The sequence below is a fragment of the Plectropomus leopardus genome, chromosome 1 (genome assembly GCF_008729295.1).
Source record: "Plectropomus leopardus isolate mb chromosome 1, YSFRI_Pleo_2.0, whole genome shotgun sequence".
NCBI classification, from domain to species: domain Eukaryota; kingdom Metazoa; phylum Chordata; class Actinopteri; order Perciformes; family Serranidae; genus Plectropomus; species Plectropomus leopardus.
Window position 1 is genome coordinate 1,141,942 of NC_056463.1, and position 27,430 is coordinate 1,169,371.

The window sequence follows — 27,430 nt, forward strand, 5'->3', positions numbered from 1 at the left end:
GTGACTGCTTATGTTTGTTGTAATTGACCTTTTGTTAATGGTGCGTTCATGTGAAGTCGAAAGGTCGTAGTTTCCGAGTTGGGAAGTCGTTCAGACTTTGTTGTGTTCATGAGTTTCGAGGTCCTAAAAAACAAATGTGGAAGCTACAAAAGAAGATGGGCTGCATTTTAATGCTAAGAGCATTTAAATAAGAGGTTGACAGCTGTTTCTAGTTAAAAAAAAAATAATATGATGATATGATTTTTATTTACTATTTTATTTTATTTTCTATATTATATATTCCTTTATATATTATTTATTTATTTTTAAAAATATATATTTAATCTAGGTGACTTTACATGACAGCAGTTAACATTAATACCATTTTACACTTCAAAAACTGATATTTACTACATGAATTAATAAAAAAGCTTCCAACTATTGACCAAACATTGACTTTTGACCAACATATTTATGCATCTATGACGTCAAGTCTGCAGCTCCTGTTATAAAATAACGCTGTTATCAATGTTATTATCCTCGCCTGGCATGCTTTATTGTTAAAAGTTTGCTTGCTGCAGCTAATAGATGCAGATACTAAAATGTGAAACTATCAAAAGTAAATAACTGCGAGGAACAAAATAACAAAATATTAATGCAAATGTGTCACTCTGCACACAAACTGTGCTTATTAAAATAAAGCTTAAATAAATATTATAAATTAATATTATTTTCTACTTTTATTGTGTTAATTTTTTAACCAACATCAGTCCTAATCATAAATATCAAATATTCATTAAGTTTCAGAATTTTAACCCTTTAAATGCCAGATTTTTGTCATGACACCACTAAACACTAAAAACAAAACAAAACAGAAAATGAATAATTTTCAGTATACTACGTGCTAATTAGATTTTTTTTTTATGATTATCCCAGTCTGGGATATGTCAGTGTGTGAGTGTAGCTGCTGCTGACAGTCTGGGATATGTCAGTGTGTGAGTGTAGCTGCTGACAGTCTGGGATATGTCAGTGTGTGAGTGTAGCTGCTGACAGTCTGGGATATGTCAGTGTGTGAGTGTAGCTGCTGACAGTCTGGGATATGTCAGTGTGTGAGTGTAGCTGCTGACAGTCTGGGATATGTCAGTGTGTGAGTGTAGCTGCTGACAGTCTGGGATATGTCAGTGTGTGAGTGTAGCTGCTGACAGTCTGGGATATGTCAGTGTGTGAGTGTAGCTGCTGACAGTCTGGGATATGTCAGTGATCAGCAGCTACATTGACTGTGACAGGTCACCTAGTGGAAATAGCATGTATTTCCTCCATATGCCAAATATGGTCAAAATGACCTCATCAGGTGGAAAATAGTCAAAATGACAAATTCAGAGTCAAAAGCCCAGAATGACACCCAGAAATAATACCAGTCCTGTTTTTCTGCTCTGATGGCTGTGGGATCAAAAATGTCAGTTTGAATGGGTTTCAATGGAGCATTTTTTGACCTGAACAGTCTGAATGTAACTATTTAGTTTCCACAGTGTATTTTAGACTTATTGTAGGAGCTGAGCTGCAAATTCACTGATTACACTCAAATACACAATCTGGACTACATTTAGGACACATGCATCAACACAGACAAAAAGCGCGTAAAACGCACCTCACTGCCCTAAATGTCCTTTTATAACGTGCTTCTTTTGCACTTTGTCTCGATGCCTTTGATGTTTTGTGTTAAACATGCTGAACTGCCTTTTTGCCGAAATGTGCCGTATAACTAAACTCGCCTAATAAACAGTGACCGTGAGCCGGCTGAAGAAAAGAGTCCACGTCATTTCCTAAAGTCACACACATATACACGACAGGCGAGCACACAGGAAATAAAAGTGAGAAACGGCCGGGGGGGTCGGGGGTCTTTAGAAGTACCTCCACTTTAAGCTGCACATCTGGAGCATCTCAGACTGATGACAAATACCCTGAACACACACACACACACACACACACACACACACACACACACACACACACACACACACACACACACACACACACACACGCACACAGAGTTCTCTCTGGGAGAAAAGAAATGTCCACTGAGACGTTTTGGGACATTGTCCACATGAGTTGATTTGGCTGAGTCAGCTGTTTTAAGGAATTTAAGAGATTAAGTCATCAGAAAAATGACCATTTATATTTCAACAACTTGATTTTCTGAAGAAAACTTTGCTTTTGTCGCATGACTCGATGATGATTGTGAACTTTTTTGATTAATTAAAGTGAGTGGTGACCATGTTTAACCCTTAGAGCCCACTCTAACATTATTTAATATTACACACACACTTGTATTGCGCTCTCCAAAATCAAGCTTTAAAAAAAATTAAACGTTAATACTATTTTATTTTCATTTAATTCTTTTTAAACAAACATCAGTGTTAATCAAAAATATAAAATATTCATTAATTTTCAGAATTTTAACCCATTGAATGCTAGGTTTTTGTCATGATGTCACAATGTTTTTAGATGAAAAACAAAGAATTATTTTCTAAACATTATATTTTAAGTAGATGATAGATGATTTTTTATTATAACATCCTAGGAAATATCAGTGATTGCAGCAACACTGACTTTTTTAATACATTATTAAACTTTTTTCAGGTCATATCCTTTTTGTGTTGTTTTTATTCTTTGAATACTTCTTTGTTTTTTGTTTGTTTGTTTCTTTGGGTTGTTTTTTGTGTTGTTGTTCTGTGTGTGTGTGTGTGTGTGTGTGTGTGTGTGTGTGCGTGCGTGTGTGTGCGTGTGTGTGTGTGTGTGTGTGTGTGTTGTGTTGTTTTTTTGTTGCTAATTTTCCACTCATTTTCCTGCACATATTTCTTTTTTTTTCATTTCTGGGTTTTTCTTTTTTAATTGTTCATTGCCTTCTTCCCATGTTTTTGGCAGAAATGAAACTAATTTGCAGAGATTTCAAAGGGTTAACAACAAGCATAAACTAAACACAATTTATTAATGTTGACTGTGCACTATTAAGGCAGTTTACAGATGAAAATAACTAACGATAATGTAATGTTGTGAACGAAGCAGAGAAAGAGGCAGAATAATAGACGCTGAGCCAAACGAGACGACGTCAGCTAATTTACCTTTTAAAAACAGAGACAGGACGACACACAGGACCAGGACCAGCGTCACGGCCTGTTTCTGTGTGTGTGTGTGTGTGTGTGTGTGTGTGTGTGTGTGATTGACAGCTGTGCAGCAGCAGGTGTGTGTCCCACAGATGGTGAGGACATTTGAATGCTCCCATTAAGCACCTGATTTGCCTCTGGAACATCAACAAAAAAAACTGCTCTTTCAACACCAGTTTGACCTTGTTTGCTTTTCTGATTGATGAATTAATAATGCCGTCAGCCGGCAGACGAGATGCGACTGGAGCTCGTTGTTAAAAAAATAACAAAATAAAATGCAGAATTTTACAGCTTTAAGTCCAGATCCACAAATCTGTCGGCTGAGAGGAGAATTCAAACAATTTGAAAGATTTTAAATGAAATCAAATGGGCCAGACGCACGCACGCACGCACGCACGCATGCACGCACGCACGCAGCAGTAAAAAAAAAGACTGCACACTTATTTGTTCGAGTGCTAATAAAACCACATTTTTCTTCGTTTGTGATTTATACACTGTAATATCCTAAAATCCTTCAAATACCCTCAAATCTATTGTGTCCAAAAATCCTAGAAACGTCCTACAATCCTACAAATGGCCTTAAATCCTAAAGCATCCTAAAATCCTCGATACAATCTTACATTTCCAGAAACATGAATGGGGCTGCTGCGACTGGCCCCTGGCCTGCTGGCATTTTACAGAAGTGGCCCCCAAGCAGCAGGTTGAGTGTCCCTGCTGTGGGAGCTGACAAGTGTGTGTTTATGTTCTTGTGTGTGTTTATGTGTGTTTATGTGTGTGTGTGTGTGTGTGTGTGTGGGGGGGGGGGGGGGGGGTGTTTTGACCTGAAGTCTCCTCACCTCTGTGTGTGTGTGTGTGCTCAGACATCAGTAAGTAGCTGTCGAATCACTTCTCTCTGTTACTCAGACGCTGTTAACGTTCACACACGCTCAACTTAAAAGGTGTTTCTTCCCACAGGTGTGTGTTTGCTGCACAGTGTGTGTGTGTGTGTGTGTGTGTGTGCAGACAATAGGAGAGAGGAAGCAGCAGGCCGGCTATCTCTATAGTGCGGTTTACGGTCTCTAACCGGGCCGGCCTTGGTTTGGGCGAGCAGAAAGCTGTCATTCTGTCATTCTTTGAGGCTGTGACGAGGCCGGTTTTAGCCCGGCCTGCAGCTGAATGGAGGTACAGAAATACATGTGGAGAAGCTATGTGGACACCTGTCCTGCTCTGAGCAAGGACACACTGCAACGGATACACCATCAAAGAGCCACGCAGACACAGACACCGCAGGGAAACATGGGAAAGCAAAGCGTTTGTGCAAACATAAAAAACTGAGCTGTGATTATTATCATGATTTTGAATCTGTTTTGTTTCTGATTTGATTTTGTACGACCTAAACCAAGTGACAACACAACGGGTTATCACACAGAATATAATTTTTAATATCTGATTTATTAAAAGTGGTCTTGAGACCGCTTTTAGAGGGTCTTGGTTTTGACTTGGTCTTGTCTCAGTCTTGGACTCTGGATTTTTAATCCAGACCACAATGGATTTATTTGTCAACATAATTACCGTGATTGGATATTAAACTTTCTTCTTCAAAAATCCAGCCAATCACATAAGTCATTTATAGTTTGCCTTTTTTGTCACCGATAATGGCTGCAACCCTTCATAGAAATCAGAGGAAAATTGTTGTTTACACACACACACACACACACACACACACACACACACACACACACACGTGTGCATGTATTTATATATATATTATGTTTCTGTGTTATTTGGAATTCCCAAAACAGGCAACAATTTGCATAAATCATGAAAACACTCAGCGTCACTTATACATAGTTTTTAATTGTAAAAGTACTGCATGATAAAAGACAATCTTATTACAAAAATACAGATAACAACACATTTACAGGATCATAATTTTATTGTCAACTTAAGTTAGACTTCAGCCATGTGCACAGCACATACAGTGTGACATTTTTATCAGGCCCTGCATAAAACTACACGGCTGCTGATAAAAGAAGTTGATACAAAATAGTCGTAAGGCCACAGGACTCAGAATCATCAAACAGTTTCATGTCATCACATCATGTAAGAAAATCAAAATAACAAAATAAAAAAAGACATTTTAATAACTTCACAGCAACATCTAGAGACAGCACTCCCGTTTCTCTGGATAATCTTCACAACTTCCAGTTAATGTTCAGAGGGACTATTTTCTTCGGGGAAGGTAGTTCCAGTCAAAGCAGATTTTTCTGTGGATTATCCAGAGCAACAGAGACGCTGTTTATTACTGTTTCAAGAAGGAGGTGTGGGCATGTAAAAACAAAACTATCTGTGTGACTAGATACATCCAGATACGGGAGAAATGAATGGGGTTTTTTTTTTGTAATTTGAGTGAACTGACCCTAATTTGAGGTGCTATGTTATAAAATAAAACTGATCAGTGAACAGCAGGCTCTCTGTGAGTCCACATGGTCAGCAGTCACTATCAACCTGCACGTCAATATAAACCGTTTGGACTGTCCGAGTACAAAGTTTGCCACACCGGACGCAGACTGCTGACTTTAGAAAATTCAACCGAATCACCGGAAAAAGTGTTGAAAACATCATACATTTCTGCAAACCAACAACACCCTCGCATGAAAAACACTGACTGGTTGCTACAAACCAGCCACATTTGGAGCCTGAAAAGGTGGTAAAACAAAGGTGGGTTGCTAGCAATAACCTGTGCTCGAAACTTTAAAGTTGTTAGAAAAACACAGACAGGTTGTTACAAAACACCTATGTTTGGGGACTAAAAGGCAAATGGAAATACAGTGACAGGTTGCTACAAAATATCCACATTGGAGCCTAAAAAGCCACTGGAAACAAACAGATGTGTTGCTACAATCACCCATGATTAGAGCTTGAAAAAAACACAGAAAACACAGACAGGTTGCTACAAAACACAAGCAGTTAGAAAAGCACTGATGTATTACTGCGAAGCACCATTTGTAAGCCTGAAAAGCCGATTGAAAAACACAGACAGATTGCTACAAATATGTTTGTTTGGGGCTTACAAAGCTGTTGAAAAAGCACTGGCAGATCTCTACAAAACACTCCCGTTTGGAGCCTAAAAAGCTACTGGAGACACAGTGACAAAACCAAATATGCTACAAAACTGGAGCCTAGAAATCTGCTAGAAACACAGAAAGGTTGCAACAACACCCCTGTTTGAAACCTAAAAAGCAGCTGTAAACACATTGATGGGTTGCTACAAAACACCCATGTTTGGAGCCTGCAAAACAGAGAAACAGTAAACAGTAATAGGAGGATGTTAAAAAACACCAATGTTGGAACCTTAAAAGTGATGCGAACACAGCAACAGGATGCTACAAAACACCCAAATTTGGAGCCTAAAAAGTCACTTGAAAACCACTGACACGTTGCTACAGAACATCCATGTTTGGAGCCTAAAAAAAAGATGGAAACACAGCTATAGAGTGCTTAAAAAAACCCCACCCAAGTCTGGAACCTAAAAAGTCACTAGAAAAACACTGACATTGATATGATACATAAAAAAGGTGCAAATGTACTGTATTTATGGTTTGCAGAAACATATAATTGTCACCATTTTCTTGGGATGACCGGGCTGAGGAACTACACTGAACTCTGCCTGAATAACCAAATGAGCAGTCGGGGTAGAGGACTGGCCCCGGGTCAGTGACGGAGGGTAGAAAGGTGTTCTCCTGTAAACAAAGTGCCCGCCATGCAAAACAGTGATACTGGAGAGCACAGCTGTGAGCACAGGACCAGTCACACCAGTACACCTGCATGCATCACTGCTGAAATGTTGCAGAGGAGATCTAAACAGCCAAACTGTAACTAGAGATTACAGGACAAGCAGGCATGATTTTTACACTTATTCTGATAATGCGTCTCCCAGCAGTGAGCCTGCTTAGCTCGGATCATCCTCCACACCCGCGCCGGTTCACAAGAATCACAGCCTAAAGCCTCGACAGCGACAGTTTGCATGATATTTGCTTGAGCTATTTGCAACTTAATACCTATAGCGTGTGCGTTCAGTGTGGCCGGCCTCTGAGCTAATGCGTCACCGCTTCTACTGACGGCACTCGACAGAAAAAAGACAAAAAAACCAGTACAAACCCAAACAGGGCTGGTTACGATATGTGCTCGTGGAATGTAGAAACTGAGATTTCAAACCTCTTTCTTTAAAAGACTGAAGAGCGTAGCAAAGAAAGAAAACAGATTAAAGGTCAACAGTTCATTCGTCTGATATTAATTGTTGATTATTGGTGGATTTATTCATCAATCTCACCACGGCGAGCCAATCAAACACACCTCACGCCTTCAGGAAGCAACTTTCTGAAGGCCCAGCTCTGTTGGTTTAAAACTGTCCTCCCCCCCGAAAGGAATACCAGCACCTTCAGTTACTTAGAGGTTATATTTACAAAATATATAAAGAAAAATATAGGGTTACTGGCCCTAGCATATAGTACAGTCCAACAGCTGTCTGTAAATATTTTCTCCCATGATTATCCTTTCTAAAAGTAAATCACGGGGTAAAGATAGCCGGAACGTGACAAGGCGCAACTAGGACAACATGGCCACCAGAGCTGGGCTGCAGTAACTGAGAGACTCACAGAGAGAGAGACAGAGAGACAGGGAGGACACCAGCACAAGACACAGGGAGTCTGGGAAATATGTCCAATAAACCGAGCTGGTGCATGCGGGGGAATAAAATGTAAAGCTGAAAATGGTTTTGGTTTGTGACACACAAAAGAAAACTGGAAACTGCCGGAACTGCGCTAAAGTTTGTCCCCAACAAAATGTGTTTGCGAGCTTATTTTATCCTGAGTGTGTTGTTGTTGTTCTCTGCACGAGGAAATGACCGAAGGGGAAATGCACTTAGTGAATGACACTGACGAATCGCCTGAGAGAAACTGTCGGAAGATTGTGCTTCATTTTGAGAAATATGCTTATTTACTTTCTTGATTTTTACTTCCTGAAAAACTCAACGAAACAAAGACGACAACAGGACGAGACTCGCTTTAGTCTTTTGTCCAGATTAAACAAATGAGATAAAACATATATACGTGATATAGAGAAGATAACTATGAGAATAAGAAAGAAAATTAGATTTATATATATTGAAGAAATTGATTTTTATATTTGTAATAAATATGTATTATATATATTATATATATATATATCTGTCAGCTGCTGACTCAAAATAATGTCCAATGTGGATAAGCAACATTAAGTTATCCTGTGACATTGAATTACTCATCGACCTATGAATTTTTAATGATTTGTGAACTTGGAATAATATATGAACTCTCCTGAATGGTTTATTATTATGCATATTTATTTATTTTTATTTTTTTTCTTCGTATATATGTGTGTGTGTGTGTGTGTGTGTGTGTGTGTGTGTGTGTGTGTGTGTAGTCTTTGTTAAACATTTTCTGTATTTTATTGGTTTGAATATATTTGTTTATCTAAATTTAAATATTAAAAAAAGAAGAGAAAAATAACATATAAACAACTCCATAGGCCGTTTAAACAAGCAGCCTTTTGCGACTAATATTTACGTTTATCATTAGACGACAGCCTCTAGTGGGCGTAGTAATTATGCAATGTATAGTCACACAACAGTTTGTATATTTTATGATTTGCAAAAACTATTAATATCTGATCTGGAGAGCTGTTAGTTTGTTTCCAGGTTACGGAGAATAAATCATTAGGTTTACTACTTTTTTTAAAAATTTTATTTTAAAAGTACTGTATTCAACTTTATTATATGACAGCAGCTGCTTTATTTAACTTTACTGTAAATACAGTTAATTCACTAATATTGTATTTTGGTAGTTGACATTAATTTAAAGGAAATTTTAACAATACTGAAATATATATTGTGTATCACGATATGGCCTTAAAGTATCGTGATAATACTTTAAAGTCGTATCGCCTATTTACTGTACAGACCTAAATGTAACAAACTGTTCGCAAGAAAGTCAATGTTCATATTCTCCAAACAGCTCGTTTTTTTTAAAAAGTTTTTGAAGTTTGAAGTTTTTCTGTGTAACTTTAGTGCAACAAACAGCAGCAAAAAGGAAATAATAGCAGAAAAGTTAAAAATGTATTGGACTGATTTAGGAGTGTTTCATTGCTAATTACTTAAACTGTGAGACTGTGTTTTATCTTCATTCACAGAATCACTATTATTATTTAATATTACTTATTATGATTATTATTAGTATTTATCATAATAATTAATAATACTTTGAATTTACACTTGTTGAAGTTGCCAGAGATGATATTCTTGTTGTTTGTAGTATAAAAATTTCTTTTAAATAATTGTAGGTCTATTTTATATGTTAAATCAACAGCTGAAAATAAAGTTATATAATAAAAAAGATTATGAGGGGAAATTACATCTTCTAGGGGGACAAATTTTGGCACAACAATGGCAAATTTCTGTTCTATTGACCCAAAGCTCATCTGTCCCGAGTGATGCTGTCAAAGAATCTGTGCTGTCCCGACTTATGTCCTCCCGTCCAGCAGCTACCCGACAATCAGCCGAAACTCGACATGAAGAATCGTTGCGCTCCTCGGCCGAGGCTACAGTTTCCCCGCTGCACTTCAGCACTTTGACCTTGCCTTTAAACCCCCAAATTCTCCACTTATATAAATGTCAAAGAGGATGCCGCTCTCTATCTGCGGTCTTATAGGTCTCACTGAGATTGACAGCAGAAAAGTTCAGAGTTCACCCCCCATGGCAGGGCTATAAACAGACCAGCGGAGGTTGTGGGGGTTCTTGGACTCCTCCTCTCCTCCTCCCCACCTCCCTCCCTCTCTCTCTCTGCAGCGGAAAGATGATACTGTTTCAATTAGGCTCCAGTGCCACACAAAGGAGCCGGAGCATTTTGGCAATCAGTGACACTGCGCCTCATTTCTCTTTTTTTTTTTAAAGCTAAGACTCAAAAACGTCCCGCTTTGCTGAAATAAAAAAATAAACGTCTCCTGTGCACGGGTGCGTTTGGCACATCGGCGCAAAGAAAACCAACAACATCCGAAGACAATTTCATTCAGTAGCAGCAAATACGAGATAAATTAGAAAATGAAAACATAAATAACGTGTTCAGCATCTTTAACCCCCACAGTGAAAAGACAACCCTCCTAAAAAAATACAAAATTAAACATAAATAAAAAAATGAATATATACAAAGATCAAATGTGATACACTTGCATAAAGCTTGGAGTAAAAGTGCATCATGGGTAAGAGCCCCCCCCCCGTCTGTCTCCATATTGAGGTGAAGTCTATTTATGAGGCCACTAGATTCTTGGCAAGAAATGTGTCACCGTCATGGCGGGTGACACTCGGTTTCCTCTTTTTGTTTTGCCGTTCTTACTCAGGCCGATGTACATCCTCGGGTACGCCACCGACTCGTAGGCGTTGTAGTTGTTGGCGAGGAGCTTCTCTCTGAACTTACACTCGTTGTTGTAGTGTAACTGAAAGAGAAAAGATGGAGACGTGAGGGTCATTTTAGATATGACAGTAATTTTAAAATGCTGTTTCAATGGTGCCATTAGGCCTATATACAAACATACATAAATACATATATAAATAAATGAAAAATTAAATAACAACAAAATAAAAAATTGAATTAAAAATATATATACATAATAAAAAAAATAGATAATTTATTAATTATTAATTAATTTATGTATTAGAGGAGGGGAGTGGCTGGATTTTTGACCCTCCCAAAGGCTACTTTTTTTTCTTTAACCTGCTGAGGACTCTCTCGCGTTCGGCCCACATGTTGTAGAAACTATTTTTACAGTTTTTGGTTTTGAAAAATGGTGTAATTTTTTTTGAGATTGAAAATATTGGATGGCCCACAGGTTTGGAAGATTTTTTTTCTTTAAAAATTACCAAATCAAAATAAATAAATAAATAAATACATTTTTCAGAAAAGAAAAAAAATCACAAAAAATAACCGCGAGTTTGGAAGGAAAACCTCCCCCTTTTTGCACCACCCCCTCCTCTTTTATAAATAATGAACAGTCCCTAATGATGACAAAAAGCCCCAGATCTAATAATTTGTCATTCTGTCCACATTCATACCTGACTAAATGTACTGAGAGGTTAGATTACGCCACTTTACACAAAAGTACAGGCTATTTTTTCGGCTCTAGTCAATATTTTTTAAAGACAGCAGCTGTATTCTGTTTCTAATCAGCACTAATTACTAACAACTACGAATACTTTTAACTTCACGATTCATAAATGAAGTTAAAAAACAAGTTTTCAAGGAAATTAAGATGCCAAAGTACATAAAAAAAGCATCAAAATAGAGCTTATTCATCAAAAAGGAGGATCCCCTTCTGAGGTCCGGGCTAACACCCAAATGTCCTTAAACCCTAGAAACGCCCCGTGCTGATTGTTTGAAGGCAGAGACAAAACAAAGACATCCAGACGTTTTCTTTCCCCAAACTCTGTATTGTGTGTCGTGATTATTATCAAACAATTGCTTTATTTCTGACTGCAGGGCTATTGTACAGTCGCTGTTTCAGTCAGAGAATTACACAGAAAATGGGATTGTGGAGCGATGAATGATGTGAGCGAGGCTGGACGCAGGACACCAGGCTCTGATTGTGCCGTTTTCTCTCAATGAGCTGGCAATCAGAAGACTCTTTACGACTGAAATTAGTCTGTTAATACCAAAAAACCCCCCCCAAAAAACGGACAGATTTAAATATTTAGGAACAACTTCTCTCTTTGTAGAACTCATCTGTGGTGTCATCATCATCTAATTTAATTATTTATGAATTTAATGATGTACAAATCACTTTAGCCTTTAACTCGCTCTAACTTAGCTGCTGTGCACACTGCTGCACATCTTTAATATGTTGTATTTTCCTTGATTTTATACACTTTATATACTGTTTTTATGCTTATTTTATTAATAATGTCAGTGGGTTATAGTTTATTTATTTTATTTTCCAATTCATGTTATGCATTCTATTTATGTTATGCAATTTTTATCCTTATTTTTACTCATTTTTACTAGTATTAAGCGGATTTTATCCATTTGAAGATGCATTCTGTTCTGTTTTATTTTATTTTAACACGCAGGTTTTATTATGTCTTTTTGTCTTTTATGTGTTTCAATGTGAAGCACTTGCTGCATTTAATTTCTTTCTTGTAAAGCACGTTGGGCTGCACTTCTTGTATGAAAGGTGCTACACAAATAAAGTTTATAATTATTATTATTATTACTTATGGGATAAAAGGCGAAGTTTAAGAAGAGGTGGTGCAACCTCGCTGTGAAACGACAGTGTCCACAGTGAAATGGAGCTACGGCCAAAGCTCGATTAGGACATTTAAGTGGACTTCTGTCCTTGTCCCAGTATACAAGCAACGGGTAGAATCCATTTATTGATGAAAGTGTCTCCGACACCGCCATGGTAGGTGGCGATTTGTCCCCTTTCAGCCTCACTATATGGACAAAAGTATTTGGCCACCTACATATTACACCTACAGGAGCTTTCATGACGTCCCATTTCACATCTGTAGGCATTAATATGGAGCTGGTCCCCTCTTTGGTTGAGGCTTCTACAAGATTTTGTGTCTGTGGGAATTTTTGCCCATTCATCCAGATTTTACACACCTGTGGCGATGGGACCGAATGAAACACCCGAATTCAATGATTCAGAGGTGTGGCCAAATACTTTTGTCCATACAGTGTAGTTGTTATGGGACCTTGGACCCTAAATTTTGTTGAAAAAATGACTAATAAATCTACCTTCTACTTTCTAGTTGACGTATTACATCACATACCAAACAAGTTAGTGAGCTGCCAACGGGTTTCATACCGACTGGTGACAACATGGATGACTTTTTGGCGCTGTACATTTTGTATGTACTCTACCTTTTTACCATATTTTTTACCATTATCCTGCTGTGTTTACTTCCCTTCTACTAGTTCTTTTGTTTTTCTGGCTTTAATCTACAAATTGATGCTGTTTGACTTTCGGGTTAAACTCCGGTGCAGAGACTACAGAGCAGAACACTGAGTGAGGCGCGAACATGAAAGAGTAAATCGACTTCCAGTCGCATTATCTAAGTGTGTTAGTCCGGCTTTGAGAAATTTGACTTAATATGATTTTAGTCCGACTAACATGTTTACACGTGTTTTAAAAGTCCAGTATTAGTCTGACGAGCACAATAATTCAACTTTTTGTACTGTACTGAGTAATTTTTTCGGCTGCCGTAAAATTTTGAGTAAATTGGTCTCAGCCCTTTGAAACCTGGATGGACGTTACTTTTTTTGTCCTGCATTCAAACTTCTTTCAGAAGTATTAAAGCCTCTGAGGCTGGAGAAAACTGGTTTGATATCTTCTGAAAACATAAAAAGGCAATGAGCAGCTTTGCAAGAAATGTTCTGCAAAAAGCAAGAAATTGGCCGCAAATAACGGACAGCATCTGTTGTCTGAAAAGTGATGCATGAAGTGCGGCCGTGACGTCACTGTTCTCATCAGACCCGTGCATTGCCAGTTTACGCAGAAAGAGTAAAAAATTACACTCTGAGCCTGGTTTCAAAACGTCGCGTTTTCAGGCCTCCAAAACGCCACTGTTGTGTAAACGAAAGGTCAAACCACAACAAAAGTTTAACATTTCATGCAAGAACCATTGACGTGTAAATCAGAGGCGATTATTTTATACACCAGTTTTTAACGAATTTTAAACTTAATGACAGCAAACAAACAGTCGGTCACAGAGTTCGTACACTCACAGATCCGTACAGCTTTCCTCGCCGGTTCATGGCCACAAAGAGTCTGCTGCGAACCCCCAGCAGAGTCACCACGCCTCTCTCCACCGGAGAGATCTGCAGGAGACCTGCAGGGAAAAACAAACCACACACACACTGAGACACACTGAGACACACTGATGGAGACAATCAAACCTGCTGCGACACACAGAGACTCTGACAGTACTGAATGTGTCCTAGAAGACGAGCTGGATCTGTTTCTAGATTTCAGCACTACAGACCTCACAGGTGATGCAGTGCGTTAACCATCTGATGCTCAATAACAAAAGAAGGTTGATTTTTAGTGGAGCCCTTCTGGGATTTGATGAGGCGTAACAGTGTGTAAGTCTGCAATCCATTTGCCAGAAGTTTTGTTTTTGGTATTTTATATTTCTGCAAACCATATATATGTTATATTTGTAGCTATTTGTGGTTAGTTTTAGATGCAAAACCACTTGGTTATTGTTGGAGAAAGATCATGTTTTGGCCAAAAAAAAAAAAAACCTCCCCAGCGTCCCCTCAACTGTCCCCTCCAGCGTCCCCTCCAGCGTCCCCTCCACCTCCTGATGACAGCGTCAGCTCAGATATTACATCACTTTAGAGACGTTGCTGTTTTATGTAAGTAATGTAGCGTATCGTTGTTTGCAGAAACATACAACGCAAACATTTTCTTCTGGCGAATGGGCTGATCTCAGCCTGATCTCACTGAACATTACATAAATTTAGTTTCTTTGGTCAGTAAAACGGACCGTGTGACAAAATTACAAAAATACAAATTAGATAACATAAAAATAATATAAAATCGATATAAACTGTATGACTGAAACTCAAATTTACAAGTACAAGTGAAACACTGATCAAAATTAGGACCAAGGATGAAATGTAGATTGATTTTGGCATATTTATATTGATGCTTAAAGCTGATGTGTTGGTTAATGCCTACTGTCCTAATTCAATAAACTCAATAATATAAAATAAAATTAAAAAAATAAATTCTAAAGTATTTTGACCTAATCCCCAAAATGAGCTGAAACTTTACAAAATAAATCAAAATATTTGATAAAAGCACAGCTAAGACAGCTGTTATGTGACAGTTTGGGCTTTAGAAGCCAAAATAAGACCAATATTTCCTCTGAGGTTTATTCGCCAACATACAACAACTAAAAAAACGACATTATCTCGTCAGTCAAAGTCATTTTTGTATTTTTGTGTAAATCTGTAGAGTTAAATGTCATTAAAAGCAGAGATATTTGAAGCTTTCCTGGTGCAGTTACAGCTCTGAGCGTGTCTTTTGTTCCTGCTATTATTTCAAAAATACTTGACGCTGTCTCGAATTCTTCACAGAAATTCTCTGTAATGTATCTCCCTGAATTTTTATGCCTTGTCCCAAAATAGTCTGGAGGCTGCACAAAAACCCCAACATGCTTCAAGTTCTCCGGCAGCCCGTCAAGTCCTCCGCTCGCCTTCTTGTCACTCCGACAGCACAAACACGGATGACGGGGATTACATCCGACATGAGAGTAAATAAATATTTGTTATTCTTCGTGTCTGCAAATGTGAAGCAGTGCAGGACTTTGTCTGGGGTTAATCTGTCTCAGCAGACGGCTCTGTGGCCGCGTCCTAACTTTAGGTGCCTGCTGGCCGCCGGCCGGGATCACTGCGAGCTCCGGTTACAGCGGGCGGAAAGCACCGGCACATTACACGGGCTCAACGGCACTACGGCAGGACTGCAGGTGCGTGATCGATACGTGTGAGACGCTCAGTGACTGACAGCACGAGCGCTGTCTCATTCACAGAGCTGTCAGGTGACAAAGTAATTATACTTTGTTACAGTACTAAAGTGTTTTTTTTTGGAGAAGTATCTATTTTACTTGAGTTTTTAATATGTTTAATATGTTAAAATATGTGTTAATGTTCTATTTTACTCCACTGCATTTCCTGAGTAAAATGTATAAAATGTGTACTTTTACTACACTACATTTCCTAAGTAAAATGTGTACTTTTACTCAACTACATCTCAAAATGTGTACTTTTACTCAATTACATTTCCTTAGTAAAATGTGTACTTTTACTACACTATATTTCAAAATGTGTACTTTAACTCAAGTACTTTTTCTAAATAAAATGTGTACTTTTACTCCATTACATTTTAAAATGTGTACTTTCATTCCACTAAATTTCAAAATGTGTACTTTTACTCCACTACATTTCCTAAGTGAAATGTGTACTTTTACTCAACTACATTTCAAAATTGTACTTTTACTCCACTACATTCCCTAAGTGAAATGTGTACTTTTACTCAACTACATTTCAAAATGTGTACTTTTACTCCACTACATTTCAAAATGTGTACTTTTACTCCACTACATTTCAAAATGTGTACTTTTACTCCACTACATTTCCTACGTGAAATGTGTACTTTTACTCAACTACATTTAAAAAATTGTACTTTTACTTCATTACATTTCCAAAGTAAAATGTGTACTTTTACTTCACTACATTTTCTCACAGCATTTTAGTTACGTATTACAGAATAGGAAAGAAGTGAGGAAAAGACAATAAATCATTAATAAAGTATAGTGAGGGAAGATTTACTGCACTTTGTTCCTTAAATCCTTTAAGTTGCTAAAAAGACCCAATTTTCTTGAAGTATGCTCCATCTGTAAAGAGTGTACATGTTACAGAGAAATACACTTTATTATCCTTTTATATTCCCAGCACTTATATTTTTAATACTTAAGTACATTCATTATCATAAGATTACTTCTGGTAGTTAAATACAGTAAATATCAGATACTTTAAGGCTTTTACTTAAGTGAAATTCTATAGGTGACTTTAACTTAAGTCATTTTCTGGTAAAATTACTCAAGTGTGGCTCTCAGGTACTTCATCAGGCAGTGAGTGTTTGGATCAGGTGGCAACAGGTGAAACACTCTGTTAGTGACAGAAAGCATGCAAATAAATATGACTTTTTCAAATTGTTTAGTTCATTTCTTCATTCAACACGAAAACGCTTTTGTTGTTAGTGCTGTTTAAAGATAATAAATGAGCGCGTAAAAAGCGAGAAACTAAATAATTATTTTTAAAAAAAATTGGTATAACTTACTGTGACGGTTTTCGTTGTGCACTCCCGTTATTCTTCCGTCCGGTAACACCTGAATATGAAAGCCGATCCCAACGTTGCAATAGAGGCGCCGCAACCTTTTAATCCCCAGCAGGTAGTCGCTGTCCCGGTTGATCTCCTCCCGCTTCTCCCCGGGGATCCGCGCCAGGGACCGGGAGTACAGAGCCTCCCAGCGGTCCGCCGTGCCGTTCAAGCCGGGGGCGCATCCCGCGAGCCCGGTCACCAAGCCCAGGACCAGCACAGTCCGCAGGGCCGCCAGAGAGCCCATCCCGGGTCTGGCTCTGAAAGCAGCCTCCCGGCGTTTGCCTTTCCAAAGAAGCGAGAACAGGACGAAGCAGCGGCGGCGCGGCGGAGAGGAGCGAGTGGACGTTGCGCTCATTCCCAGACCGACAGGCGCACTGGCTTCAGCGCCGGAGCGACATGGATCTGCATGGACGCGCTGCAGCCATGCCTCTATATTTATACCTGCGGACACATTACATCACAGCTCCACACTTGGAAGAAATCTCCAAACACACCGAGCGGAGCTGGAGGCTTCATAGAAATCAAATAATAGCTGCGTTATCGGGGAAAACTTTGTGGAAAATACGCGAATAAAAGCGTTATTATGATAAAAAAAAAACCTCTTTGTGTGCTGCTTTCATTATCAGCAGCAGAATATCATAATTTATGTATGGGAGGATGTAAAATAGGAAACGGCCAAGTTAACAGACCGTGGTGTCGAGACAGGAGACAGTTCTATAAATGAACAATAACAGGAAAAAACACCGGTCCAATTCAACCAAATGAAAAAAGCGCTAACTTAAGACGCGCAGGGGGGAAATCATGTCCCGGGCCCTTATAGAAAACAATGGTAAGACTAAATAGAGAGTTTGCAGCATGATAAGTAGGCTGTCATTGTTGGCAAAAACTTCACATCTGACGTTGCAGCTGAAGCTACAGAGCTGTTGAAATAAAAGAAATAAAACTTTTATGACATAAAAATATTAGAAAATCTCAAAAAGTCTTAGAAATTTTTAAAATCATTTTATACTTTTATCACACTCCTGATTATTTGTCTATTTTTTTTAAAGTCAGATAGGGTTGAAAAGTTTAGTATCCAGGCTGATTTTTTTTAAGTTGATTGAATTTGTGAAGAGGAGTAGAATAATCATTTTGTTTTGGTAATTTTGTTTTGATTTAACTTGTCTTTTTAAATTCAGTCAACTCAAAAATTTAAGAAAGCCTGAAGACTAACATTTAAAAAAAAAAAAAAAAAAGCACAAATCAATATAGTTTGCTGAATCCCAACATTCAGTTTGGCTTTCCAGCTCCATGTTTGTTTGTTTTGGTGCCGTGCGTTAGACGCCATCTCAGCCATGCAGATGGATGCAAAGCGTTATCAGATATAGCACGATATAGCATAATATGAAACGATAGTACTTTTTCTTAATCATCTGATGACATATTTCGTCATATGGCACAGCCCCCACAGTACCACACAGTGATTCCAATAAGGCAAAATAAGAGTACAATAAAGAGTCTATGATTGATGATCCACAGTGTTTCTTGTTTTTCCCTGAACTGCAGTGCCTCTAAACAGCTTTGCTCACACTTACTGTATATGGAGTTTCCAGCAGATTTTATGGTCTAATATTTAACAAACAAACAACATGGCTGTCCCATTGTACCCGAATATGTTATTGGAGTGAAGTACGGTTTCTCAGTGTTTCTGATGGTCAAAAGTTGCTTAACCCTTAGTGACTGTTTGGTGCATTTTACATGCTTTTCATTCTTCTTTTTGTTTTATATAACGTTGGGTGTGTTAATGCATATGGCATACATTTTGGCAAGATTGTGTATTTTTGTTCAATCTGTGAATTTCCAGCTCAGCTCCTACAATAAGTCTAAAATACACTGTGGAAACTAAATTGTTACAGTCAGTTAAATGAACCCCCCCCCCAAAAAACGAGCGTAATTAAAACCCAGGCGCGCTGTTGGAGATCCACGCTGCCAGCCGCCATGTTGGAGATGCGCGCTGTTGGAGATCCACGCTGCCAGCTTCTGTATTGAAGATCCGTGCCATCGGAGATCCGCGCTGCCAGACGCCATGTCAAGGTCCGCGCTGTCGGAGATGCATGCTGCCAGCCTTCATGTCGTAGATATGCGCTGTCGGCAATCCGCACTGCCAACCGCTGTTCTCGGAGATCCGCATTGCCAGCTGCCCTGTCGATGATCTGCGCTACCAGCTACCTTGTCGGAGATCCACGCTGCAAGCTTCTGTTTCAGAGATCCGCGCTATCACAGATCCGCGCTATCAGAGATCCGCGCTGCCGGCCGCCCTATCGGACATCCATGCTATCGGACATCTGCGCTGCCAGCCGCCATGTTGGAGATCTGCGCTACCGGCTGCTGTGTCGGAGATCCGCGCTATTGGAGATCCACGCTGCCATCGCTGTGATGGAGATCCTTGCTGCCAGCTTTTGTTGGAGATCCTTGCTGTCGGAGATCTGCGCTGCCAGCCACCAACATCATGTTTTGCCATATCTGGCATATGGAGAAAATACATGCTGTTTCCACTCTGTGTAATTTCACAATCAATGCTTCTGCAAATTATTGACATATCTCATGCTGTGATAATAAAAAAATCCCCAAACAAACAAACAAAAAATCTACTTTGCATGTCGTATACTCAAAATAATGAATTTTTGTGTGTGTTTTTTTTTATCCCAAAACATAGTGGTATCAAGACAAAAAACTGGCATTTAAAGGATTGAAATTCTAAAAATTAATGAATATTTGATATCTATGATTAGGACTGATGTTGTTTAAATAACTAACTCAATTAAAGTAGAAAATAATATTAAAGTATAATTTTTTTTAAGCTCGATTTTGAAAAGTGAATGTTGTGTGCAAAGCAGGTGTATAATATTAAAGCGAGCCCCGAAGGATAATTATTTAATTGATAACATATTTATATATATATATAAACATAGTAGAGAACCATAACAAGTTCTAAAATGAACATTCAAAGTAGTCTTCAGAGTTTAGGTGGTTTTCTTGGTAATCTACCAAAAAAATTTCCCAAATTCTTGACATCACCCGACTAAGAGGCTGCCCTTTCTGTTATATATTCAGTAATTTTGTGACATTTTACTTGTATTTGACTATTGATGGCCTAAATCGAAGTAAGTAGTATCAATTAGTTGCAATCTATTTATTTTAAAGACAGCCAAACTCTCTAAAATAACACATTGTTGTTTAAATTATCTTGTTTGAATGAAACTGACCAGCTGGTGTCATGGCAGCGTGTCTTTGATGTGTCATCCCTGACAGTCATTCAGATGCACCGGTGCGTTGCTTTTGATGTCCGCTGAAATAAACTAAATGCCTCCCTTTATTTCACCGTCATCACCTGCTAAAAATATGTCGCGCACTAACATTTACCCTCTCTGCTGAGTGTCCTATTATTTATCTCTGTGTCAGAGCAGTGAGGGTCGTCCCTCTCTGTCAGCGCGGGGACGCAGCTCTTTGATCTCTGGGGTGGCTCGGTCCTGCTCCTCATTGACCACGCATGAAACGTTTTCTCACGTTCACATTCGGCTGATCCTCAATGTACAACAACATTGTTTCTTTGTGTGCTGCTAAACGGCTCCGTGAATGCAGGCAGATCTTAGAGACGATCCTGCGGTGAGGAGGCGCCACGCTGGTGACGAGCGAGCCCGAAAAAACGGATGACATACCAGCCGACCAACAAAATCCAGTATGGGGCACCAAAAGACCCTCAGGATGCCAGACCAAAAGAATGTCCATCAGACCTCCAACTGATGGACCCATCGACCTTCAGGACAACTTACTGACCAACGTACCATCAAAACAACTTGCTGACCAATGGACCTTCAGAGCAACTTATTGACCTTCAGAGCAACCTAGTGACCTTCAGAACAACTTATTGACCTATGGACCTTCAGGGCAACTTATTGATCTTCAGAACATCTTATTGACCAATGGTTCCTCATAGAAACTTATTGACCTTCAGAACAACTTATTAACCAATGGACCCTCAGAACAACTTATTAACATTCTGGGCAATTTACTGACCAATAGACCTTCAGCACAACTTATTGACATCAGAACAACTTATTAACCAATGGCCCTTCATAATAACCTATTGAGCTCCAAAACAAGTTACTGACTAATGACTTTCAGGACAACTTATTGACTACCCAACCTTCCAAAACTTCTTGACCAATGGACCTCAAGAACATTTTATTGACCAATGGACTTCCAGGACATATTACTGTTGAATGGACCTCCAGAACAACCTATTAACCAATTGACACCCAGAACTTATTGACTGATGGACCTTCAGGATAACTTATTGACCTCAAAAAACAGTTATTGATTAATCGACCTCCAGAACAACTTGTTGACCACTATTGGAAATATCATGTATTTTCTCCATATGCAAAATATGGTAAAAAAAAAAAAAAGTCATCAAGTGGAAAATAGTAAAAACTCCCAAGTTATAAACCCAGAATGACACCCAGAAATAATACATTGCATTTTTATGCTTTGATGGATTTGGGTTAAAAAATTGTGGTTTCAATGGTGCATTTTTTGCACTTAGCAGTATGAATGTAACATTTTTTTGCATTAACGCAGCCAAAATTATCCAAAGAAAAAAGAAAAAAAGAAGAATAAAAAGCGCTTAAAATGCACCGAACAATCGCTAAGGGTTCAGCAGACTCGCACCTTGGTGAGATTCCAGGAAGGTATGAAGGTATGAAAAATTAAAATTTCGGCCCAATACTCAACAGGAGTAGAGATTAAAATACTGGTGATTGATTTTCTCATCTGGATGAATAACTTATATATGCAACCACTGTCCAAAGCCACCACAAAAAGCACCACCAAGACTTGAAATAAAAGCCTAAATTTAGCATGACATAGGCGTCTGTGCCATTGAACCTTCAGGAAAACTAATGGATGGATGAAACCCATCAAAGGTCGATCCTGAATCTATGAGGCAGAGGACCACTGAAACTTCTGGCGACCTATATACTTGTAGGAGCCAGGTGGACTGGATCCCCACTGGATCTCCAGGATGACCATTAAAAAACTGGTCCTCTAGAATCTGATCTGGCAGGTTCAGAGGGTTCCTGGAACTGAAGACCTGAAAGACGTCTGTGAGCCGAGCGGAGCAGCAGGTCCTGGTCTGTTCGCTGTCCATGGTTCTGTAATCTCCCTATTATCACTTTAAAATAAAATTAGGTTGAGATGTTTCTTTCCAGTCACGCCGGATTTGTAAGTTATGTACGGCTTTATTTTTTGTTTATGTTGTACTGAAGTCATTGTGGTTTAAGGTTGCATGCGCGCAATGAATTATGCTCGGGAAAGAGGTTTGGATTTCACTGGGTGACAGCTGCAATTCAGAGCTTAAAATGTCTCAACATTCAGCTCAAGCATTCGTCCACTCGCTCGTTTATTCAACATTTGCAAAGCTATACACTGAATCTGCTTAGAATTAGACGACATTGGAAATTACTTTATTAAAAAAAGCATTATCAGTGATTTTAACTTCAGTAAACATGCTTTTATTGACTGATCTGTGCAGATATCAGCCTGGATTCATGTCACACATGTCTGCGAGGTCTAAAAAGGTGTCCTACCTGTTGGTGAACATGTATATCCAGTGTCATGTTAAATCTAAACAGAGGAGGAGCGGCATTTCCTCTGATATTGTTGGCTCAGTGCAGTTGGATGCTGGCCAGCCAGACAGCTGTCACTGAACTGCTGCCAGACTGGATTCACTAAGTGACTTGTACCAATGAATTTGTCCACATTACGTAATTCCCTGCTGAAAAAATAGCTAAAGTTGCTTCTGCTTAGCTTTTACTGCCATATAATAGAAGAATTTGTCATTCAGATTTATGTGTTTCAGGTGAATTCAAAAATATTAAAACTCTGGCAACGTGGTTTGTAATTCCACTGTAGTTCAAGGTTTTAACCCTTTCTTGTGCTGCGTTCAAATGCCTTTTAACAGGTGTGTAAAACTCAGACACCTGAGGAAATTGGTTTAAAATATTTTTTTTTTAAAAATTGGATAAAAAGGCAATGAGCATCTTGAAAAGAAATGTTCTGCACATTGCAAAGAAAAAAAAACAGTAATAGGTGATAAGAAAATCATCTGAAAATTAGCTGGAGGGGAATATATGATATCAAAAAACTGGGAAAATGTCTAGAAATTTTCATTTATAAATCTAATCATTATATATTTAGAGTTATTCTAAATAAACTTTTTTCTTATATATATTTTTTTTTTTATTTTAGCAATTTTAAGGTCTTTTTTTTAAACTTTTCTTTTTTGTTGGTTATTTCAGGTAATTTTCTTGTAACTATAAGTAAATTTCTTGCTATTTTTTTGGGCTGTTTTTTGCTAAGTTGCTCTTTGCCTTCTTCCTCTCACATTTGAAAGAAATCAAGCCAATTTGCTCAAGTTTTAAAGGGTTAATTCAAATCTGTAGTTGATAGCTTAAACTTAAAGTCATTGGATTGTTTTAACAGCTTTATCATGTATTTAATTTTGTTGGTAAAAAGAACATTTTGATGTGCTGAAATGTCACTTTGGCCATAAAGAATAACATTTAATGTCCTTTGAATCAGAAAATAAAAATAATTTATCGCCAAGAAGGTTTTCACTTACAAGGAATTTGCTTTGGTTTTTGGTGCAAAAATTCTAGATACAATAAATATATATAAGAGGAATAGAAATAAGTTGCTTTCTCGTTGCTCCTAACAGTGTGAAATGACTGGATGTTTCTGTGTTCGGTGGCTGTGTGCTGCCTGCAGAGGGCATTACGCAGCTCAAACACGCTGAGAGCGGTCAGATCAGAGATGCACATTCACACGAGGCAGCCGGTCGGTCTGGAGGAGAGACGGCTGTCTGCCTCTGGAGGTCACTATTTACAAGTGAACTCTCCTGTGCTGCAGTTATGGAGCTGAGGAATCACGTTTACATGTTCTAATGATAAGTAAATAAACGAGCTGTCCTCGGGTCGTGTCACATGTTTGAGAGTCAGATAAAAACTCTCATTCTGACACATTTATAATATTCAGTAATGAGTCCAAACTTTATTCTCTCTTGGAGCATTTACTCTGTTTTCATACACATGAAACAAGGAACAAACAGGTGTTTGCACATGTAAGAAACGACCAGGAAAAACTCCACTTTGTAATAAGGCACTCTTTGAAACCTGCATATCTGCCTGATTTAGGAAAAAACCAATAAGCAATTTAAGAAAAAAATGTGCAAGAAATTAGCAAAAAGTTATTCAACCTTTAAAACTGCTTAAAGATTCAGTGAAAATAATTTTAAATATATAATTATAATAATTTTAAACATAGTTCTCTGAAGAAAAATCAAAGAAATTACTTGAAAAACTACTTAAAAATCCAGAATTACTTTAAAATGTATAATTCTGATAATTTTAAACATAGTTCTCAAAATAAAAAAATCTGCAGCTTTAAAAAAAAATCTATATCTTTTTCATTTCATGCAAAGTTGATTATTGTCTTTCTCCTTGTGTTTTTGAAAGAAATCAAACCAGTTTGCTCAGAGCTCAAATGTTTAAAAGGTTGTGAAAAGCATCTTAATGCAGCACAAGTGAACTGATCCAGGTTTCAAGGGTTAAATGGTTTCAACATTGTAAATAACAGCTTAATTTCCTGGTTTATAACTTGTGCTTTTCAGTTATAAACCTTTTATAAGAACATGATTTTAGCTTCAAGGGATTTTGCATGCTTAGATTCTTTCTTTTTTAGCATTTTTAGTTGTTAGCCCTAAATTGTGGAATGATTTAAAATTAGATATAAATATAAATATTTTAAATATAAATCAGTTTGCCTCAGATAATTATTTCTTTGCACTCCATTAATACCTTTAAAACCCGTCTGAAGACCTCTTTTCCTTTGCCTTTAAATGATCATTTTAACAGCATGCCTGTTCTTGCTTGTGCGTTTCTGTTTTTGTTAAGATTTTATCAAGTTTCTATGCTTTTATTAGGTAACTGATATTCTTTTATTTAAGACTCAGTTGAAAGCCTTTAATAAAAACATCTTTTTAGCTTCAAAGATTGTGAATCCTTTGAATTTTAACTCATTAATGATTAAATTGTGATCCTCTGTAGTGACCAGACACAAAGTGCAGTAAGTCTAAAGGATTTCACACAACAGACTGTGTCTTAATGCTTTATAACAGATCTTTAAAGCATTAATAAACCATTTATTTATTTGTTTTTTATAAAGCCATTAATTACAACTAGTAAACCTTCATAAAGGGAGCCTAATAAGAGACGCTCTGAGAGAGCAGTGATACTCAATTTATGGCCCGTGGACCTAATCTGGCCCTTGATAAGGTGCCGGGTCACCCATCAACCCCCTAACCCACTAACCCTAACCCTAGACCTCTGCTCTCTGAAACTCTGTTTTTTACCAAAATTTAAAAACTTATTAACCAAAATTACTTTGTTTTTTTTAATCTTTCGGAACCTTTAATTTTCCTACTTTTCCCTACATATTTTATATTGCATCTTTTTATTTTTTTATTTAAACACCTGTTATTTTATAGTGGATTTTAACAGTTTTTTAATCATATAAAACCTTTTAGAGGAAATTTTAACCAAAACAAACAGTGAATCCACTTTGTGGCCGCACCACTCGAGTATTCAGAAGAACGCTGCGTCGTAACCTGAACCCGAGCCAGAGCCTTCTGTTTAAGTATGAACTACTTATTATTTATTTATTCATTATTTATTATTCAAATACATATTTTTATTGATTGTCATATTAAAGCCCACCACAGGTGTCTTTTTTAACAGCCAGGTGAGAGACTGTGGGAGCTTTTACAATTTTAATTAAAACTGCAACTCCTGCTGCCCCACCTGGATCCCTGCCCCACTCAAACCTCCGTTTTTATCTAATTTAAAAACATTACGTTTTTTTATGGTTTTACAATGGCCTTCTAATTACCTGATCTGGATTTTACGAAGGAACTTTTTAACGTTTTTAACACTCACAGTCCCCCTGTGCCCGTGCGCCTCATAGCACTCATTTGGAGCCCTACCTTTTAACCCAACCATGAAAATAAGCTGAAAACAGCATCGAAATAGAGCTTGTTTATTTCTAAAAAGTACCTTTGGAGGATCCCCCACACCCCCGACAGAGGTCCCAGTTAAGCCCTTTGTCCTATAATTCTTTAAATGTCCTGAAGTCCTAAAAACATCCTAAATCCTAGAAACGTCCCACAATCCAAGAAATGTTCAAAAATACAAGAAATGTCCTAAAATCCTAGAAACGTCCTGAAGTCCTACTAATGTCCCAAATTCTAGAAATGTCCTAAAATCCTTGAAATGGATTGTTAATTTAAAAGGAGAAGGACGGGACCCCCTGACTGATGTCTGGGCTTATTATTTATATATTAATTATTAACGATTGTTCATCAGCTGGCTTCTGGCCTCTTGTTATTTTGCAAAATAAGCCCCAAGCAAGTTTGCTATCCCTGAGTTTTGACTTTTCTATGGAACACCTCGAGGGACAAAAATGTGTCTAATTCATCCCCAGTTTGCTGACAGTTTGAGTAAAGGACCCTCTCTCTGAATGACAGGCTCAGAATGATTTTGGGAACTCACAAAAAGCTTTCTTTCTTATACGAAACTGTTGTTTACAGCAGAGAAAACAATAAAAAGAGTTTTTTCCTATCAATACTGCAGATGATGTCGTTTCTATCGCCCGGCTGATAAATCGTAGTGGGACGTATCCGTTAGCGGATGTCCCGGATAGAAAGAGCACGTAGAGATTCAGAAGATAAATGTTGCTCAATGAAACAGATGGGCAGGGAGAGGGGCCACAAAGGGCCCTAACCTCTCTGAAGTCCTGCATTCCTGTTGAGTAATCTTAGAGTTGGGCATTCATAACGAGCCATAGCAAGGTGTTATACTCGGTATGACACAGTTTCTGCTTTCAGGAGGGCCTGCCTTGTTTATCGACTCTGCGGCTTTTGGTCGGCGTTTCAAAAAAAAGCCCAAAAGTCTCAGGCGGCATCGCTTCCCAGGCCCCCCTTGGGAGGAGCTATTGTCCGGGCCAGGAAGCCTCCCCAGCCCGCAGGTATAGAATGACAAGGCTTTATATGCTGCTACCTATAGATGGGAGCCAGGCAGGGCAAAACCGGAACGAGAGTCCGAACGCGCTCCGGATGATTTTTGACGGTTGTGATTTGTTTCTGTTCGGCAGAGACAGGTGCAGCGATTTAACAAACGAGAGACGGATAATGTCAAATATAGAGACAGAAAGAGAGAGAGGGGGAATAACTCTGAATA

At 38.2% G+C, this 27,430-nt stretch overlaps 1 protein-coding gene across 1 annotated transcript; it reads right to left on the bottom strand.

Annotated features, from left to right (window-relative positions):
• Nucleotides 1–10,472: 10,472 nt before the first annotated feature.
• On the bottom strand, nucleotides 10,473–17,454 carry LOC121945659 (fibroblast growth factor 4B-like). The gene is made up of 3 exons (XM_042489961.1): nucleotides 17,058–17,454; nucleotides 13,937–14,040; nucleotides 10,473–10,649 (listed from the first exon to the last, which is right to left on the bottom strand). The coding sequence occupies exons 1-3, from the start codon at nucleotides 17,452–17,454 to the stop codon at nucleotides 10,473–10,475; spliced, it is 678 nt and encodes a 225-aa protein (XP_042345895.1).
• Nucleotides 17,455–27,430: the final 9,976 nt, after the last annotated feature.